This window comes from Schistocerca americana, chromosome X (genome assembly GCF_021461395.2).
Source record: "Schistocerca americana isolate TAMUIC-IGC-003095 chromosome X, iqSchAmer2.1, whole genome shotgun sequence".
Lineage (NCBI taxonomy): Eukaryota > Metazoa > Arthropoda > Insecta > Orthoptera > Acrididae > Schistocerca > Schistocerca americana.
The window spans coordinates 192,840,372-192,862,436 of NC_060130.1; the positions used below are offsets into that span (position 1 = coordinate 192,840,372).

General features: G+C 38.7%; 1 protein-coding gene across 1 annotated transcript; it reads right to left on the reverse strand.

The window, feature by feature from the left end:
* Positions 1-8,247: 8,247 nt before the first annotated feature.
* On the reverse strand, positions 8,248-13,863 carry LOC124555904. The gene is made up of 3 exons (XM_047129962.1): positions 13,657-13,863; positions 12,144-12,233; positions 8,248-8,331 (listed from the first exon to the last, which is right to left on the reverse strand). Exons 1-3 carry the CDS (start codon positions 13,861-13,863, stop codon positions 8,272-8,274), a joined length of 357 nt encoding a protein of 118 aa, XP_046985918.1. The 3' UTR covers positions 8,248-8,271.
* Between the last annotated feature and the right edge of the window lie 8,202 nt (positions 13,864-22,065).

Here is a 22,065-nt window from a genome sequence, read left to right on the forward strand (position 1 = left end):
CTTAACGTCTGAGAAAGTGAAGGAAATAATAATAATAATAATATACCAGTCGTAAAAGGCAACGAAAAGAACAAACCACTAACAGAGCTAACCCCCCCTTTTAGTGTGATTAGTTGGTTCAGGACAGAACTAATGAAGCCTCGGACAAGTGCTGTCATGGTCGGGGACGACGCTTGAACCCTATGCCCATCCACAATGGTAACGACACTGCTAGCCACACTGAAAATGATTTAAATCCAAATAGAGGTGTTTTGCAGGATATGCTTCCTGCAACCACCCTAGAAGGAAAACAAAGACACAGGATGAGATGGTCAGATGAAGTTAATCGACACCTCATGTTCTGTTATTACCAAGCAACAAACCTAGGAACCTTCACAACTGGATACAGATCACAAGTATACACAACATTTATTACCAGATACCCAGAATTAAAATTTTTAACAGAACAACGACTAGCTGATCAGATCCGTGTAATAATCAAAAATAACAGGATACCACAGTCAGAATTAGAAAACATCAAACAACAAGTACAACAAATACTGGGACAAAATAATATGCAATCAGAAGAAGAATAAAATACAGTAATGGACTCAAACATCCCAGAGCAAACAAACAAAGAACACCACGCATCAATTAAACAATCAGAGGAAAACGAAATCTTAAGATGGCCACCAGAACAAGCACAAACAGAACACGAAGTGACACATATGTTAGATAAGGAAGAAAAATTTCAGCTGACATATATAGAATACAAAGACACAAATACAGACATTACACCATTCTTGCATAGACCACCAAATAACCCACAAGTCGAAACAACAATAACAACTATCAACACAATCATACACAACAAAATAAATGAAAATACAACTATGGAAGAGTTACAACTACTGGTTTATATAGGAGCACTCACTACACTAAATATACACACTAGGCAGAGATCAGAACCAACCAACACACAGAAGAAACCCACAAAACCAGCATGGCAACACAGGCTACAGATTAGAATAGAAAAACTGAGAAGAAACATCGGACAGGTAACACAATTTATAAGAAATGAAATATCAGACAAAAAACGAAAAAGGTTAGGTAAAATCTCACAACAAGAACCGATAGAGCAATTAAATGAAAAGAAGCAGAAATTACAAGCATTGGCCAAACGACTTAGAAGATACATAAAAAGTAAAAATAGATGGAAACAAAACCAAACATTCAACACAAACCAAAAGAAATTTTATCAGACAATAGATAAAACACACATTAAAATAGAGAACCCACCAAACATAACACACATGGAACACTTCTGGAGCAACATATAGTCAAACCCGGTACAACATAACAGACATGCACGTTGGATACAAGCAGAAACAGACACATACAAGATGATACCACAAATGCCTGAAGTGGTAATTTTGCAACATGAAGTCACCCAAGCAATTAATTCTATGCACAATTGGAAAGCCCCTGGAAAAGATAAAATAGCAAATTTCTGGCTAAAGAAGTTCACCTCAACACATTCACATCTAACTAAATTATTTAACAGTTACATTGCAGACCCATACACATTTCGCCGGCCGACGTGGCCGTGCGGTTAAAGGCGCTGCAGTCTGGAACCGCGAGACCGCTACGGTCGCAGGTTCGAATCCTGCCTCGGGCATGGATGTTTGTGATGTCCTTAGATTAGTTAGGTTTAACTAGTTCTAAGTTCTAGGGGCTAATGACCTCAGCAGTTGAGTCCCATAGTGCTCAGAGTCATTTGAACCATTTGAACCCATACACATTCCCTGATACACTTACACATGGAATAACCTATCTGAAACCTAAAGATCAAGCAGACACAGCAAACCCAGCTAAATATCGCCCTATAACATGCCTACCAACAATATACAAAATATTAACTTCAGTAATTACACAGAAATTAATGACACATGCAATACAGAACAAAATTATAAATGAAGAACAAAAAGGCTGCTGCAAAGGAGCACGAGGATGTAAAGAGCAACTGATAATAGATGCAGAGGTGACATATCAAGCTAAAACTAAACAAAGGTCACTACATTACACATACATTGATTACCAAAAAGCTTTTGATAGTGTACCCCACTCATGGTTACTACAAATATTGGAAATATACAAAGTAGATCCTAAATTGATACAGTTCCTAAACATAGTAATGAAAAATTGGAAAATCACACTTAATATCCAAACAAATTCAAATAATATCACGTCACAGACAAAACAGATTAAGTGTGGAATATACCAAGGAGATTCATTAAGTCCTTTCTGTTCCTGCCTTGCTCTGAACCCACTATCCGACATGCTAAATAATACAAATTACGGATATAATATTACTGGTACATACCAACACAAAATCACACATTTGCTATACATGGATCATCTAAAACTACTGGCAGCAACAAATCAACAACTCAACCAATTACTAAAGACATTGAAGTATTCAGCAATGATATAAATATGGCTTTCGGAACAGACAAATGTAAGAATAATAGCATAGTCAAGGGAAAACACACAAAGTATGCAGTCATGTGAAACCAGGAGCACCAATGTGGGAAATTATTAGGGACATTTTACGGGACCAACAAGACAACAAAAATAATCATGTTGTATTAATTGGAGGAGCAAATGACGTGTATTGTAACGAGTTAGCTAACGCTATTATCAGTCTCAAAAGTGCCTTCAGTTCGATAGAAAACCAAAAAGTAACTTATTGGTATACCACATAGGCATGACCTCATATCTGCTTCATGTGTGAATGCCGAAATTAAGGAAGCAAATAAACAGATACAAACAATGTGTCAAGTGTACCCAAACATAAGATTTCTATCAGTCGATTTCCTGGATAGATGCAGCTTTACAAAACATGGCATGCAGCTGAATAGAAGAGGCAAGTCATCTCTGTGCAAAGTAATTTACGAAACATTAGAAACATATGAAAAACAGAGTATCTATGAGTCAGTACCAATTATTGCAATGAACTACCGATACTTTACTGAAAGCAACCATGCAGGAAGTGAATATGTCCTGGAGACAACAACTAAAGCAGCTGCAGAACCACAAATTGTTACAGCATCACGATCAAATTCAGTAACAATGGCAGCACCATCAAAACCAGCAACATCTGAACCAGCTCGAGCAACAAGACCAATAACAGCAGCAGCACAAGCAACAGAAGCAGAAATGGTGTCAACAACAACTGTAGCACTTCCACTGCAGTCACTGGTAGAAAAGAGGAAGGAAACCACAGTGAGTATTGTATCACCACCTCCATCCTATGCCAAAGTGTTATCAAGTGCCTCCACTCAGCCTGCCCACATAAACTATGTAACATGTGAGACAAACAAGAACCTTGAGAAACAGACAACAAAAATATCACCTTGATTAGCGGATAAGAAGACAGAAACCTAAGTAAGTATTTTATCATCTCCATCCCATAGTGAAGTGTTATATAGTGCATCAAATCAGCCATCCCACACAAATGTGTTATCAATTAGGCCTATATCAAATCCCCCATGCCAGATAAATCATGCAGGAAGTGAAATAAACAAGTCTGCCACCCAAGCCTCAAATAGAACCAAAAAAAATACCACAGAGAAGTAATGATTTTTTATGGCCTGCCACAAGGAAGTCAAGCCGCTACCAAAACATAACACCATCACCACACCAAACATGAGGACCAGTGAAAGGCAAACCACCATGTGTGCATCCCATTGGGCCCAAGACATCATGCATCTTCCCTCTTGCTGTGAAAAATCAATATTATTCATGCACATAAATATTAGATCCCTGAAATATAAAGCTGATGAACTTGGTGTTGTATTGAATGGAAACAATAGAATAGTATTATGTATTAATGAACACTGGTTAAGAGAAGAGATAAAACTGTATGTACCACCATGTTTTAATTTAATTACAAATTACTGCAGACCCAATGAAGGTTATGGGGTTCCTCAATATATATAAGTGACAACCTAGGGTTAAGATATACTGTGGTTGATGTTAAGGACATATGTGTTAAAGGCATTCTTGAAGCGGCTGTCATGCTACTACCAACATTAAAACTCACAGTTATTTCAATATACCATTCTCCTGATAGTGATGCCGATCAATTTGTAGAGTGTTTAGATAAACTTATTCACCGTACAGAAAAATATACCAAACACAAGACAGTAATTTTAGGAGATTTAAATTTTGATGTAAGGAAAAAAAAGAAAAAACACACAAAAATACTAATTTGCTTAACATGCTAAGATCCCATAATCTCTTCTGTGCAAATTATAGTCCCACAAGGCAACTTTCTTCTCGACAGTTTTATCACAAATATACATAAAGATGATTTTGAATTGGGACTCCTTAATGTTGACTATCTGACAGATCACAAAGGTATATGGGCAAAACTAACAATTAATGAAACAATGGGGGATTGTGAACCAACCCAGTTTGTCAGGTTATTAAATGATAAAGGCATAAATAGCTTCACGGATAAGCTGAAGGTACTAAACTGGAATAATATAATATATGCTTCCAACAATGTTGAGGAGGATTGTAACAGGTTTCTTAGTACTTTATCTGAAAGTTTCAATACCTCCTGTCCAATGGTTACCAAACAAAACAAAACTATGGCAAGAAAGCATGGCAGAACTACTCCACATAGGTGGTTCACACCATATTTACAGAAGCTAAGATTAATGGTCTTGATATGCTATGATAAGGTAAAAAATGGTAGTGTTGACAATGAAACGTATGTTAGCCTCAAGAGACACTATAGATCACAAATCAGAGTAGCAAAATGTAGAGCAAATGGTATCTTCATTAAAAACTCCAATAATAAGTGTAAGGCTGCGTGGAGGGTCATTAAAGCAGAATTAGGTACAGGTAGTCATAGTGTAAAAGTTACAACTGGTGTTAATGTCACCCCAGATGAATTTAGCCCCTTTTTTATCAATGCAGCAAACCCTAATCCCTCATCTCCTCGTAAGAAGAGTTCAAAATCAAATTCACAATCTACTTATATAAACCAGTTTTTGCAAAACTTTGCTGATACTGTGCCAACCTGTAATTGGGGACATGTGGAAATACGTGATGTAATTAATTCAGTGGCAAAGTTAAGTGACTCCAGATCAGAAGATATTTATGGCCTCTCAAATTTTGTGATTAAAAAAAAATAATCGGTTTAATATCATTCCCCCTCTTCACACTCATAAACTGGATATTTGACTGTGGTATTTCTCCAGAATGTCTAAAGAAGACAGTAGTAATTCCATTACACAGAAAGGGTGATAAAAACTGCACTAATAATTATCGTCCAATTTCTCTGATACCTATTCTTTCAAAATTAATCGAATATTGTATACAAAAGCAAATTAACATGCGTTTGTCAAAAAACCGTGTACTGACTAAGTCTCAATGTGGTTTTAGGGCCCAGTTATCAACAATTAAAGCTGTTGAAAATGTTGTTTCTATTGTGCAATCTTCTTTTGAATCTAAATTATCTCCTGAAGCTACACTAGTGGACTTAAGCAAAGCATTTGATTCTGTAAACCAAACAATACTGCTGGAGAAACTATGGTGTTATGGCATTAGGGATCTGGAACTCTCCCTCATTAAAGCATATCTTAGTAACAGAAAGCAAACTGTAAGCTACAACGGTCAAAAGTTACAGTTACTGAACGTCACTAGAGGTGTACCCCAAGGATCAGTGCTTGGGCCATTACTGTTTATAATATTTATAAATGACCTGACCAGCAATATGCCATGCAAATCTGTGCTTTACGCAGATGATACAACTTTCATCAATTCAGGGAAGGACATAAATAAACTGAAGGAGCAAAGTAAAGATTTTCTCAGATTATCCAATATGTGGTTTGAAGCCAATGAGTTAGCTATTAACTATGAAAAGACTGTAAATATATCCTTCAGCTTATCCAATGCTGATACTGAGTACACTTCTACCAAACTTCTTGGCATATACTTAGATACGAAATTAACCTGGCAGAGTCACATAGACAACATATCTCGAAAGCTTTCGCGAGTTATCTATCTACTGAAAAAATTACGCACATGTGTTTCTGAAAGCCTGCTGATTAATTCCTATTATGCATTCTTTCATTGCCATATTAGCTATGGTATTCTTTTATGGGGTAATTCTCCATGGTCCAGGAAAATTTTTATTTGGCAGAAGAAAGCCATCAGGAGCATCTCTGGGGTTACCAAAAATAACATATCATGTAGGTCATACTTCAAAGAATTACAGATAATGACAGTCCCTTCTCTTTTTATATACAGCTGCCTTTTGTACATAAAAGAAAACTTTAACAGTTAAAACCTTAGGCAGTCCGTTCATAATCATAACACTCGTCAAACATTTAAGATAGACATACCAACAACTTGACTCAAGAAAACACAACACAGTTATGAATACATGGGAATAAGGCTCTTCAACACATTACCTGTGCAGGCACGTTGTGTCTCTCTTAATATGTTTGAAAGTAAGACTAAAAAATGGCTGATAGACAAAGCTTTTCACAGTGTTAAAGAATTTGAAAACTCTTCAAAAATAGACCCGACTTATGAAACAACTTGCAACTCTGTTTGTACCTCTAAGCTTTTTTTTGTCTCTGTAGTTCCGCATTTAACTGTCAAACATGTGGAGAAATCCTTATGTATGAAATGTATTCTTTTATTATGCACATTCCTTAAAATGAACACTTTAGTTATGTGGGCTATCTTTATGTATCAAATGTATTCCTTTATTATGTATGTTCTTTTAAAATGTATACTTTAGCTTTGTGTGATACCTCACAATAGTTATATTTCTTAATATGTAAATTGTACATTACTCATGACAATATCGATTGCATGTAAATGCTTAAAGATGGATAAATAAATAAATAAATAAATGCACCACAGAATGTACTGGAGAATGATTAATACAAATTATACTGGAACAGAACCATTATAACAGATAAAACACCACCACATAACAAACCTGGCATCATACTCACCAATAAAAAGAAGAAATTGACACAACTAATCGAAATATCCACACCCAATACAACAAATATACAGAAAAAAACAGGAGAACAATTGAAAAATACATCCAACTGGCTTAGGAAGTCAAGGACATGTGGCATCAGGATAAAGCTGACATTATACCAATTGTACTATCAACTACAGGAGTTATACCACACAATATCCACCAGTACATCAACGCAATACAGCTACATCCAAACATATATATACAACTACAGATGTTGGCTCTGAGCACTATGGGACTTAACATCTATGGTCATCAGTCCCCTAGAACTTAGAACTACTTAAACCTAACTAACTTAAGGACATCACACAACACCCAGTCATCACGAGGCAGAGAAAATCCCTGGCCCCGCCGGGAATCGAACCTGGGAACCCGGGAGTGGGAAGTGAGAACGCTGCCGCACGACCACAAGCTGCGGACTAAAATTACAGAAATCTGTTATTATTGATACATGTTCAATTACCCGAAAGTTCCTAAATGCAATGTAACATATACCATACAGTTAAAAGGAAGTCACGCTTGATCAAGGTCTGAGTCACTTACCATTTTTAGCCAGACATAACGTCTGAGAAAGGGAAGATAATAATAATGCAGACCAGCCAGTAAAACTGGAGAATTGGAAAAGGTGAAGATCTTTTAAAAAGGATAGGTGGCAGACAAAAATGCCAGTTATAATACAGCAATATGTCTAATAGGAAAAATACAAAGATCCAGACAGATTTTCAGAAAAAGTATGTGCACAGTTCAAAGAGAAATGATTGTAGTATTAATATGTGTAGACAACCATTTAATGATTATTAAGTTTATGAGGAGCCAAATTCACCATTTCTTGCGTCCATATTTTAACATTCTAGAAAATTATTTCCTTGTAAAACATATACATCTGTTAATAAATCTGACATTTGTGCTTGGAATAGAGATGACTAAACCTCAGTAAGATTCAGTCACAAAAACATACAGCTCTTCCTCACTGAAGCTAAGCCACTTATGGGACAACATGCGAAATATACTGGCAGTACCTCAGTTACGTAACATTTCTGCTGGTAGTGTAAACTGGTGTGTCCAATACAAAATAAATGACAAATGCACCATTGTTCAGTTTTGATTGTAGCAGTATACACGCTTGGCACAGTGCAGAAAATTGTCCAACAACATCATGTGCGAGCAATCATCCAGTTTTTATCATGTACTGAAGTCACTGCCCTGAAGTAACTCTGCTAAATGCATGTAATAGGGTGGAAGGAGAGCTCTGAGCATAAACACCAGCCACTGCATATCTGAAGCATGAAAGATTCCTCTTTGACTGGTGAGTCACATTACACATTGCTACACAGCAGTGGCAAGGTAGAAGCACATAAAAACCACAATAAATGATGGATCACTCTTAGCAGCAAGATTCAGTTCAGGCTAGTGGTAGTACTTACACATTTAAACACGAAAATGTGAACTAATCATGTGTTATGGCACTACATTTATAAATCAATGTCTGCAACCTGCACCCAGATGAACCACCAGGTACCTTACCAAATTATGGTGCCTGTACTGGACACACACTGAGCTGACATGAAGGAAACCTCTGCTCCAGCATTGAAGTGTGTACATTTGCCACATACCAGGCCCTGCCAGCTGCTGCTGGGGCTGGAACACTGTTCACACAGCATGGTGTGAGATCCAGGCTATTGCAGTGACTACCTGGATTACATCCTGCCAGGGCATGGCACTCTGCTGCTTCTGTGGTCTAAGTGGCCAAAAGTGACATACTGTCATAACAGAGCCAGATCGAGCGGCCCCAAATATCGCATGCCTCATCCAACTGTTGTCAACTGCACCATACACTGAAAAGTACTCCATGGTGATCGTCGACCCAAAGTGGGTCATCTCAACTACAACAAGGTGCTACCTCCTCTACCTATGCATCTATGACCCACATGTAATCTCAATGCTGCCAGTAGCCAAACTGTTGCCTGCCAGCTAGAGGCATACTGCTGGCTGTCATCAACTGACTCTGGGGCACCTTCTGGTGTCCTTGGTTCATTGCTCATCCTTGCATATTTTCTGCACCATGTCCAATGCGAGCTCCTGGCCTGCTGCATTGGCACCTGATAGCATAGCCAGCCTACACCAGAGTTTTCTGTCATTGTGTGTCTGATGTTGGCAGGCATGACACAGCTCCACACCAGACAATGTGCTGACTTCAGTACTTCTGTGGCCACTTGCCCAGCCTGACTTCTTTGCACTAGTGGAATCTCCCACTGCCATGTGTCAAGCAAAGGAAATACCACAGCCCAGGGTCAACACGCGTCACTGGGACACTGACTACTTGACTTGCGTGACTTTGGCTATATAAATAATAATGTTACCTTCACTGTCTTTACAATTCTATGACAACTGAGAAACTGGTTCTTCTAACCTACTTTTCAGTCTATCATTCTCATCCATTGTGAGATTAATAGCACTAACACCATCCTGACTCCATTACACATGCTTTGTTTCTTTAATTTACAAAGGGCTGAAGTGGTGCTGCTCATACATCTTTTCTTCTACAATGTATGTGAGTTACACAAAAAGCTGCAGGCAGAGTTTGAAAATTCATTGAGAAAGTATCACATCCCCACCCAAAAATTTGGTCAGTGGTTTGATCAACAAGCCATGGAAATTCAGTTACCTACCAGGTCCTCAAGATCATCTGAACACAATTTTATTTAGTGTGGCCACCTGGAATTCTGTTGAGAGAAACTGGCCCATCTTGGATCCTACTTAGGCTGAAAGATACAGTTGTTGATAGACCTAAGGGTAGTGTGACACTGTTACTTTTGGAGATCATGTGAACTATTGCTGCTACGACTATTGCAAGGCTGGTGCAGTATGTTTCTAGAGATAGTTTTGTATGTCACTTATTCATTAAGGCAGAGAAATCACCTTCACCTAACCCCTTTCTACATAAATACTGTCAATATCTTGTCTTGCAAGAACATGGCCCCTGCAACATTACAGTACTTTCAAAATGCCTCTCAATTAGCTCCAAATCCAGTTTAAGAATGATGGAATAGCAAAGGCCCTGCTTTCCTTTATTTGTTCCCTTCAGTCAACTCATTTGTTTGTCATCTGCACAACTGAGCTCAGCCAGCAAAAAATCACACAGCAGCTTGTCTCAAACATTTCCAAGCTACTACTAATTGTGGTCCTCAATCCATCCTAAGCAGCCATTCTTGATAACTTTCCAGGAACTCCTCACATCCAACTTAACATTACCTTCCTGCCTTAGATCTCTTTCCAGTAAGGTGAACTGCACACTTACAAAACAACCTCAGCCTTAAAATGAACTTCAGCCCCCTTCAGAAAAGGGCTCCAGAAGCATGGTCATGGATCAAAGTAACCACGAGGCAGAGGGAACTCTCCTAATGTTTTCAACACCAATGCTTACATACTTTACCACAGGATGCTATCCCTATACGACCTTCAGCCTACACAACCGCCAGCAGCTCTTTCCAAAGCTCTTACCTTAATCCACGTGCTCACACATTGTCAACCACTTGAACCCTTATCTTCCCTTTCACCCCAAATTTCACAAAGCTAATACCACTAATCCCCTTACAGTTCGCCTCACTGTGGCTGGATATAACACACTCATAGAAAGATCTTCCAGCCTTTGTTGAGCATCATCTCCAATCAATTGTCCACAGTCTGCCTTCTTACATCAAAGACTAAATCACTTCCTCCTGTGCTTTGCAATGTGGATGCTATTTCCTGACACATCATCCCCTATGCTCATAGCTTTATTGCCATGAACACATTTCCCAGTAACCTGCCAATATGAATCCACCACTTAAATCCTAATCCTTTCAGTCAATGACATTCTGCCCTATAATTCCCTCTTTTGAAGCCTAAATCTACAAAAGCTCCATGGAATTGTGATGAGTATCAGTTTTGCATTAAATGCTAACCTGTTTGTGGGCAACCTAAACAAACAATCCATACCTGTTTGACCCCTAACAGCCCTTGTTTGGTTTAAATTAATTGACATCATCTTCATGATCTTGGGGCTTTTTTTTCAAGTTGCTTCATCATCATCATAATCATCATCTCCAAAACCTGCTTCATCTGACCATCAATGAGCTACCTTCCCAGATGTTGATTTCTCTGTTTGAGATGGCTCAATAAAACCACCTGTTGATGTCAAACACAAAAACCACAAACTGTAACCCTATTTCAGTAGCAATATGTTCCCACTCCACAAAAAGTTTCTTTCCACTAACCTTAAAACATTTGGATGTTGTTTCTGAAATCTGAAACAAGAGTTGACAATGGAGTTGACCACACAGATGATGCATTTTAATATCAATTTACTATATAAGCTGTATGTATGTTTTGTGAGAAAGTTTGTACTGTCCTAATGTATCATTCAAATTGTAGGTTACAAAATTCATCCATGTGTTGTTAGCTAGTGTTAATGTACAGAACTGGCCAGGTAAGGAAGTTTGAAGAAACATAAAATAATTAATGCAAGCAACTTATGTCAATACACATTAAAAAAACATCATATAGATCAAAGCAGCACAGCACCCATGATTCAAAATGGTTCTTTTATTGCATTTCAAGTCATCATCTAATACTCTTCTTCTTCTTCTTCTTTTCCTTCAGCATTTGTCCCACGTGCCTGCGGGGTCCACTATATGGGTCCGTTGTCTCCATTTTGCTCTATCAAGGGCTGCATCTGGGTGGATGTTCACACATTTAAGGTCTTTGTGAATTGTATCAGCCCATTATTGCTTAGGTCATCCTCAGTGTCTGCCGCTGACAACTTCAAGTGTGTAACCCACCTTGGCAATAGAGTCATCACCAGCCCGTAAAACATGCTCAAACCATCGAAGATGACACACACACATCTTGTTCTTACAAAAAACAGACACAGAAAAAATAATCCCCTAATCAATATTATTTTTGATATCAAATTCTAATATACTATCAAATAGATTATTTAAATAGTAGTACACAGAATTGAAAGTTTAATCATCACTTCAAGTCATACTCTAAAACCAACATGTGTAAATGCTGTATCACCACATGTACTATCTTTTTCTTTCTCTACCTCTTCCATTTGTTTCTGCAACTTGATTGTTTCTTTTTCCAGTTCTTTTACCTTCTGGTGGAGCCTGAGAACCAATTGAACACCTTCAGTCTGAAAACAAAGATAGCACTGAAAAGCATGACTAAAGCACATGAATCAATAATAAAGCTTCCTTACTGGTAGAGTTTTACTTCCATATCCTGTATTTTTGAGGTGAAAAGCCTGGTTTTCAATAATATTGGCAAACACAATTTGAATGTCTTCTTACGTAGCAAAGTATCTACCAATGAGTCAAATCTCTTTTCATATTAAAGTACATACTATGGTCTTTATACTGGTGTCCCAAGATGAAGTTTCCAGAAGAATGTGGAAATGGAATTGATCAGACTAATTATAACTCACCTCTCTGGAGACCTGAAGAAAGATGTTTGTGGCCACAGATTTGCTTTGGTTGAAGAGGTGCATGTCTGGGTACAATCATGGTTTGGTAGGCAACCACAAACATGTTTCTATGATGGTATTGACTGTGTATCACATAGTGGGTTAAGTTTATCAACAGTTATGGTGATTACTTTCAAAAATAATGAACAGTTTACTTACTTTTTCCATCTGCTTTCCAGGTAAATTCATTACATTTTATATTTTCTACAAAGTGGTAACAATGAATAAAATTGTAAACATGTTTGCACATACTTTTTTGACCATATGCGCTATAATGAAATTTATTTTGGAAGCTTCAAAATGGCTGACAGTTCTTGCAGTAACTCGCGGAATGGTATTCTGTGTGCACTCTACTGGGACAACATTCAGGAATATGACAGGAATGATCATTTGGGGGAAAAAATAATAATCTAGTGAACTTGGGCTCTGAAATGCATACCTTAAGATCTGTGAGCACTTATTCAATAGAAGAGATACATTTCCCAGTAGCAAAGATGTACATATTCTCATAGAGCTTAAGGAATGCATTTTAGAGCCCATGCTTACTAGACTTTTTTCCTTGGAATGGTCCTTCTCATCATATCCATGAATATTGACAAATCCTCTTGGGACATCAGTATAAAGGCCAAAAGGCCATGGTATGTACTTTAACACTGAAAAAAATTGAGTCATAGGTAGATCCATTGCTACAGAAGAAGATATTCAAATTATAACCGTGTTTATGGTTCATTTTACAAGTGCTGGAATAACCAAAGTGATCATACATTCATCATCAGGTGGATATATTTAAATTAACAGAGTATAATATTGATACTGTTCCATCTACTTCAGCAAGCTGTGGAACCTGAATAACGATTTTTTTCTTTTGCTGGAATTCCCTTCCTCCTTTTAACATTCACATGAGATAAGCCTGAAGTTTTAATTATTATTTTGAATTTGAAAAATATGTGAAGACAAAATTGTTTAATCTGTGTAAGTTATCTGATTCTGCATTACCCCAAAATGCATTTCACCTACAAGTAAATCCCATAGTATACAGACATTGCAAACACAAGATAAACACAGTCGGGATAATAAAGGAATGAAAACTTACATCTTCCCCATGGTCAGATACACCACTTATAGTTTTATCTTGTGCACTAACAGTGATTGGACTATAAAAAGAACACTGATGAGTACTTTTAGAATGCCCATGCCATTGCAGGTGACCCATTTCATTCTTCAAGCTTTCATTTTGTTTTTTCAATAGGTTGTGCTCTTCCAGGAGTTTCTGATATCCATCTCTATCTTTGCTCAGCATCAGCCTTTTTAGCTCAACACAGGCCTGTAGATTCTCTACTAAAATTAAAGAAAATTATTGCGTAATATCACTAAAATATATATCATTTAGGGTAGCATGTCCAGTGGAAACAATTAACTACAGTATATCCTTAAAAGGGTGTCTTCATTTTAGCATACATAATATACTAGTCTCAATAAATGTTGATAGCATCAAAAGAAGCATTATTGGAAATACAAATCTGAGTGACTACAAAGTAAGTGTATACATTTTTTTAGTGCCATGGAATAATAATACAAACATGAATCATTATGATAAATTTAAGCTCAACTATAATCAGATAGTGAATGATTAACCGAAAACAAGCATAAGTCACCAACTGAAAAAGCTGTTGCTCTTCTGCATAGTTTTACACTCCTGTATACATAGTACAAGGTGCTGCTTTTGTATTCAAAGGAATTTTTAACACAGAATACTGACAGTTAAAAATTACACATGAAGTCTTATCAATTTTGAATATTACAGGCTCAATAATGAAAAATAATGGGCCAGAATGAAGTCCTCAAATGAGTTTAAATGCGATGTCACTTTTCCAGGAATGTTGTTTCAAGATTCAACAATGTGTGAGAATAGAAGAGATGAAAGTATTTATTAGTGTCACTTTCCACACAGTAGCTGCTTGATGTCAGCTAGGTAGTTCAATCACAAGCTTTCCTGTGGATTTTTTAAAATGTGAGTGGCAGAATAAATTGATATAAGAATGATTATATTTGGCATCTGCAGGCTTTTCTTCTCCCATCAATATGGTCCTGAAATATTACAATGAATTAACAATTACAATTAAGTATTAACAATTGCATGAAATAAATACACCCTGATATCAAAGTTGGTCCAAACATACAGAGGCATTCACTACCAAAGAGAACTTTATACACATACAGCTGAGGAAAAGATACCAATGTGTTTAGCATACTCTAAAGATATGAGCCTATATCAGGCTAGGGGTATCATAAATCCCATATGCTCTCCTAAATAACATCTCAGTGAAAGTGCCTTACAAATGCCCCTGTTTGGCCTGTTACCAACTATTAAGTGTGCATCTACATTCTGTGATTCTGTGGATAACTGATAAGCAATGGTGTCACATTGTGGTGTTGGAGACAAGTATGGAACAAATGGGAGGTTGAGGTATGGTTGATGGTCTCCCAAACCTAGCATAAGGTGGGAGACACCTCAACCACAGCCACCCACCCCCACCACAAAAGTAGTTGAAAACATTATGTTATTGTTATTGTTGTTGTTGTTGTTGTTGTTGTTGTGGTCTTCAGTCCAAAGACTGGTTTGATGCAGTTCTCTGTGCTACTCTATCCTGTGCAAGCCTCTTCATCTCTGTGTAACTACTGTAACCTACATCCTTCTGAATTTGCTTACTGCATCCATCTCTTAGTCTCCCTCTATGATTGTTGCCCCACACACTCCCCCCCCAGTACTAAATTGGTGATCCCTTGATGTGTCCTTCCAACAAATCCCTTCTTTAATTCAGTTGTACCACAAAATTCTCATCTCCCCAATTCCATTCACTCTATACTCAATGTTAACAAATTTCTCTCCTTCAGAAATGTTTTTCTTGCCATTACCAGTCTACATTTTATATCCTCTCTACTTCGACCATCATCAGTTATTTTGCTTCCCAAACAGCAAAACGCATTTCCCAATCTAATTCTTTGAGCATCACCTAATTTATATCTATTACATTCCATTATCCTCATTTTGCATCTTATATCCTCCTTTCAAGACACTATCCATTATGTTCAACTGTTCTTCCAAGTCCTTTGCTGCCTCTGGCAGAATTACAATGTCATTGGTAAACATCAAAGTATTTATTTCTTCTCCCTGCGCTTCTAATTCCTACTCCAAATTTTTCGTTTGTTTCTCTTACAGCTTCCTCAATACACAGAATGAATAACATCAGGGATAGGCTACAAGCCCATCTTACACCCTTCTCAACAACTGCTTCCCTTCGGGCACCTTAACTCTTACAACTGCTATCTGGTTTCTGCACAAATTATAAATAGCCCTTTGCTCTCTGTATCTTACCCCTACCACCTTTAGAATTTGAAAGAGTGTATTCCAGTCAACATTGTCAAAAGCTTTCTCGAAGTCTACAAATGCTATAAATGTAGGCTTATATTTTCTTAACCTATCTCTATGAGAAGTCATCATATTGCCTCATGCGTTCCTACATTTCTATGAAAACCAAACTGATCCTCCCCAAGTTGGCCTCCACCAACTTTTGCATTATTCTGTAAAGGATTCATGTTAATATTCTGCAGCCGTGACTTATTAAGCTGATAGTTCAGTAATTTTCACACCTCTCACCTCCTGCCCTCATTGGAATTGGAATTACTACATTCCTCTTGATGTCTGCAGTTATTTCATCTGTCTCATATATCTTGCTCACCAGATGGAAGTGTTTTGTCATGGATGGCTCTCCCAAGGCTATCAATAGCCCTAACAGAATGTTGTCTACTCCTGGGGCTTATTTTGACTTAAATCTTATAGTGCTTTGTCAAATTCTCCATGCAGTATCATATCTCCCTTCTCATCTTCATCTATGTCCTCATCAATTTCCATAATGTTGCCCTGAAGTACATCTCCCATGTATAGGCCCTCTACATGCCCCTTCCACCTTTCTGCTTTCCCTTCTTTGCTTAGGATTGGTTTTCCACCTGAGCTCTTAATATTCATACAGGTGGTTCTCTTTCCTCCAAAGGTCTCTCTAATTTTCCTGTATGCAACATCAATCTTACCATTAGTAATATATGCTTCTACATCTTTACATTTGTCCTCTAGCCATTCTTGCTTAGCCATTTTGCACTTTCTGTTGATCTCATTTTTTAAACATTTGTATTCCCTTTCACCTACCTCATTTATTGCATGTTTACATTTTCTCATTTCACTGATTAAATTCAATATCTTTTATGTTACCCAATGATTTCTACTACATATTTTTACCTGCTTGGAACTCTTCTGCCTTCACTATTTCATCTCTCAAAGCTACTGATTCTTCTTCTACTACATTTCTTTCTCCTGTTCTTGTCAGTCATTCTCTAATGCTCCTTCTGAAATGCTCTACAACCTCTGGTTCTTTCAGTTTATCCAGATCCCATCTCTTTAAATTCCTGCCTTTTTGCAGTTTCTTCAGTATTAATCTACAGTTCATAAACAATAAATTGTGGTCAGAGTCCACATCTGCCCCTGTAAATGTCTTACAGTTTAAAACTGGTTCAGAAATCTCTGTCTTGCCTTTGTATAACAATCTGAAACCTTCTGGTGTCTCCAGATCTCTTTCACGTATACAACCTTCATTCACAATTCTTAAACCAAGTGTTAGTTATGATTAAATTATGCCCTGTGCAAAGTTCTACCAGGCAGCTTCCTCTTTCATTCTTTTCCCTCCAGTCTCCATTCACCTATTACTTTTCTTTCTCTTCCTTTTCCTACAGTCGAATTCCAGTCCCCCATGACTATTAAATTTTCATCTCCCTTAACTATCTGACAAATTTCTTTTTCCTCACCATACATTTCCTTAATCTCCTCTTCATCTGCAGAGCTAGTTGGCAAATAAACTTGTACTACCATGGTGGGTGTGGGCTTTGTATCTAACTTTGCTACAATAAGGCATTCACTATGCTGTTCATAGTAGCTTACTTGTGTTCGTATTTTGTTATTAATTAATAAACCAACTCCTGCAAAGCCCCTATTTGATTCTGAATTTATAACCCTGTATTCACCTGACTAGAAGTCCTTCTGTTCCTCTTGCCACCGAACTTCACTAATTCCCAGTATATCTAGCTTTAACCTATCTACTTCCTTTTCGAATTTTCTAACCTACCTGCCTGATTAAGGAGTCTAACATTCCACACACTGATATGCAGAATGCCAGTTTTGTTTCTCCTGATAATGACATCCTCCTGAGTATTCCCCACCCAGCGATCTGAACGGGGGACTATTTTACTCAAGAGGATGTCATCATCATGTAACATGCAGTAGAGCTGCATGCTCTTGTAAAAAAAATTACAGTTTTAGTTTTCTCTTGCTTTCAGCCGTTCACTGTACCAGCACAGTGAGGCCACTCTGGTTGATTTCACAAAGCCAGATCAGTCAATCATCCAGACTGTTGCCCCTGCAACTACAGAAAAAGCTGCTGCCCCTCTTCAGGAACAACATGTTTGCCTGGCCTCTTGACAGATACCCCTCCATTGTGGTTGCGCCTCCATTACAGCTATCCACACGAGGCATGTAAACCTTCCCACCCATGGTAAGGTCCATGGTTCATGGGGGAGAAAACATATCTGACAAAAACCAATTTCATGGAGAACAACAGGAAACCAGTCCAACTGCCCATGAGTCGATTCTCAATATTAGACGCAAAGAATTAAAGCCAGGAGGGGGCACTCTATCAGGTTGTGTGTACTACTGTCTGTAAGGTCCCATAACCACAATGTGGAGGTAGCTTGTTACATGAAGTAAAGCTGTGAGTTAGTCTGGTATGAGTGATAAGGAAGCGACATAGAACAGTAGATCCCTTCTGGGAGGGATGGAAGGAGGAGTGGCATGTAGTCTCCCTTATAGTGTGGAGTTTATTAGAAGGGGCAGGAGCCCACCAGATGTTCCAACTCAGTCTGAGCAGAGACTATTTGCACTGGAAAATGTCCATCTGGGGTGATCAAAGTATTTGTGGGCATTTAACTGCTTTTCTAGTCAAATGGTCAGCCAGTTCATTCCATTGGATAGCCACATGACTTAGAGGTCAGAGAAAGACAACTATGCAGGCAGTGTGACTAAGGTAAGAGAGGTTATAAGTAGCCAATATTACAGGATGACAAGAATAGCATTAGATAAATGTCCAGAAAATTGCTCCTTGAGCCACAAATTAAAGAGCTATTAACGGAGGCCAGTTTAAGAAAACTTAACGCTCTGTTAATGGCTATCAGCTCCACTGTGTGAACACTACATGTTCCTGGGGCTGAATGTAAAAGCACATGTCATCCTGTCTATGGTTTCAGAGCATAAATGAGAGGTAACACCCTGATACTAAAACTCAAAGTAACGGATGCCGAAAAGTCATGGTGGCAATGTAAACTCTACAACCATGAAACAGATTGGTCTTAATTCATAGCTTGGGTATTGACCAAAGGGGAGGATGCAGGGAGTATGTTCTCAAGAAGTTAAGTGGAGATCCCGGCACAGGGCTGTGAGACATACGCCAACTGGTAATCCTATCAGGGGGTTGGTGTCAGGAGATCAAAGCCAAAAAATATGTTGGGTTGGGTTGATTTGGGGGAGGAGACCAAACTACGAGGGCTATCCACAAAGTACATTACATTTTGGAATTAAAAATACATAAACTATTGGAATTTTTTTTTACTATATACATATGAAAGCCACACTTAAATACTACTTTTCTACATAGTTGCCATTTAAATTAAGGCACTTATTGTAGCGATGGACGAGCTTGGAAATTCCTTCGTTGTAAAATTCGGCCACCTGCACCTTCAACCACGTGGTTACCTCTTCTTTTGGGACAGAAAAGGTGTGATTTTTGTGGATTTCCTGGAAAGAGGCACTACAATAAACTGTCAAAGGTATTGCCAAACTCTGCACAACCTCAGAAGAGCAATACAAAACAAGTGCAGGGGAAAGTTGGGCTCAAAGATCTTGCTGATTCATGATAATGCCCGGGGCCAACACGGCAAATGCCACTCGTGAAGTTCTCGAATCTTTTAAGTGGGAGTTGTTTCCTCATCCGCCGTACAGTCCTGACCTGGCACCAAGCGACTTCCACTTATTCCCAGCGATGAAGAAGTGGTTGGCTATGCAGCGTTTTGATGACGACGCACAGCTTCAAGAAGAGGTAACCACATGGTTGAAGGCGCAGGCGGCCGAATTTTACGACGAAGGAATTTCCAAGCTCGTCCATCGCTATGATAAGTGCCTTAATTTAAATGGCAACTATGTAGAAAAGTAGTATTTAAGTGCGGCTTTCATCTGTATATAATTAAAAGAATTTCCAATACTTTATTTATTTTTAATTCCAAAACGTAATCTACTTTGTGGATAGCCCTCGTATAAGGTCATTGGTCTCATTGGATTAAGGAAGGATGGAGAAGGAAGTGAACCATACCAGCATTTGCCTGAACTGATTTAGGAACATCACAGAAAGTCTAAATCAGGATGGCCAGACAGGGTATTGAACTGTCGTCATCCTGAAAGTGGGGCCAGTGTGCTAACCACTGCGAGACTTCTCTCGGTCAAAAATGTGTGATCAGTTGGATGATTAGGGAATTGTCTGATGGTAACAGCATAAGTGAGCAACAGTTGGTACTGTCAGAAATAAAGAGGGAAGATTCTTGCTTCAGCAAGAAGTCTCTCTAGGGGACTAGTCAGGAAGGTGCCAGTGGCCAGTCTTACCCCATGATGACTGACTGGATCTAACAGTTTCAAAATGTAAAAGGGTGCCAAAACACAAACCTGGCAACCATAGTCCAACTGTGGCAATAGCAGGGCCTGATAAATACAGAGAAGAGTAGTGCAATCAGCACCTGAAGAGGTGTGGGCAAGAAAGCAAAGACTGTTAGTCTTTAGTTGACAAATATCGTGCAGCCAAGTCAGTGTTGAGGCTAACTGACATATCTGTCAATGGACAAAGGGGTTTTTGCCTAGCTTAAGAACTAGTATGATGATACTACCTAACCACTGTGAAGAGAAATATGGTTAAAGATCCTCAGTACATGGAGCAACTGAATAATATTCATTCAAATGTTGGATCATCTCATAATGAATTTAATCAAGGCCTAGGACCATACTGTGAGATGAGGAAAGTGCCTGAAGTAGCTCCAATGCAGTGAAATGTTCATAGTGCTCCCTACATTCATTTTTACTGCATTTAATTAGATAGTGAACCTCAGAATTTAGTTGCCTGAAAGGGAGGATGGTGGATTTCCTGGAAAGAGGCAATACAATAAACTCTCAAAGGTATAGCCAAACTGAATAGGCATTGCAGTTTCTTTGGTCCACCATGGCACATACAATGGTGGAGGCAACCTTCAGAAAGAGGAATAGCAGTTCCAGCAGCATGGGAGATTGTATCAAAGACATCTCCCACAACCTTGTTGAAGCAATCTGACAGACAGGCAACAAAGATGATAGCAAAAGCATACAACTGTCATTGGTTCTCTGAAGTGCCAAACATGGTTATTGGTCCATAGGGCTGTGACAAGTGATAGGACACTGAAAAATGGTCACTGTACGAAGCTCACTGGGTACGGGCCATTCTAGCGAAGCCATGAGCTAAGGGGAAAGAGATCATAAGGTCAGCAGCTGAATAGGTGCTATGGGAAGCAACAAAGTGGCTAGGAGTATTGTCATTGAGGGGAGACAGACCAAGATTGGAAAGAAGTTAGCTAATCAGAAGGCCTACCAGAAGAAATGGAACTTCCCCAGGGCATGATGGTGTGCACTGTAATTGTAAAGTAAGAGGAAAGGGCGGGACTGATTGATTAACTGAGAGAGTATGGGACCAAACGGTGAAGTCATCAGTCCCGCGATTCCAAAGGGGGTTACATTAGAAAGAGAGTCCGCTAGAAATGAAAAGATTCAATCAGAGGAGTAAAATTATAAAAGAATGAACATTAAACACACACAGTATAAGCATAAAAGGTGAGACCAAACCTAAAAACTGGAAAAAGGGAAAGAGGGGGGGGGGGGGGAGGGGGGGGGTGGAGGCAGTCATGGGATCAGAAACCGTGAAGACTGCAAAAGGAGTCCCAATCACAACCAACCTGCCCCTGCTCCAAGACAAAAGGAGAACCTCATATCTGGAAATAAGAACCACTTCCATAGAGTAATGTGAGGACCAGGTCAATCATCTGTGAATCATCCGCTAACATTAAATTTAAGGAAGCAAGGAGACTATACTTAGCATGAAGGGTCGAAAGAAGGGACATGCCACCAATATGCGAGATTTCGCCAGTCTGGCGTCACAACCACATTGTGGGGGGTGGGTCGTTATGTAGGAGGAAACAATGGGTGAGCCGGGTATGGCCAATAAGTAAACAACATAAAACAGTGGACTCCTGAGAGGGGGCAGAAAGTAGTGCCCCAAACTGCAGTAGACTCCTTGATTGTGCAGAGTTTATTACTATGAGCAGTAGCGCTCCA

What these genes read in the sequence shown, in the direction of transcription:
- LOC124555904 (XM_047129962.1), bottom strand. Translation starts at nt 13,863, where the DNA reads ATGCTGAGCAAAGATAGAGATGGATATCAGAAACTCCTGGAAGAGCAC. An exon ending in TATCTGACCATGGGGAAGAT is followed by an intron (nt 12,234 to 13,656) that starts GTAAGTTTTCAT and finishes CTTTGTTTTCAG; the next exon opens with ACTGAAGGTGTTCAATTGGT. An exon ending in TGCAGAAACAAATGGAAGAG is followed by an intron (nt 8,332 to 12,143) that starts GTAGAGAAAGAA and finishes TTCATGCTTCAG; the next exon opens with ATATGCAGTGGCTGGTGTTT.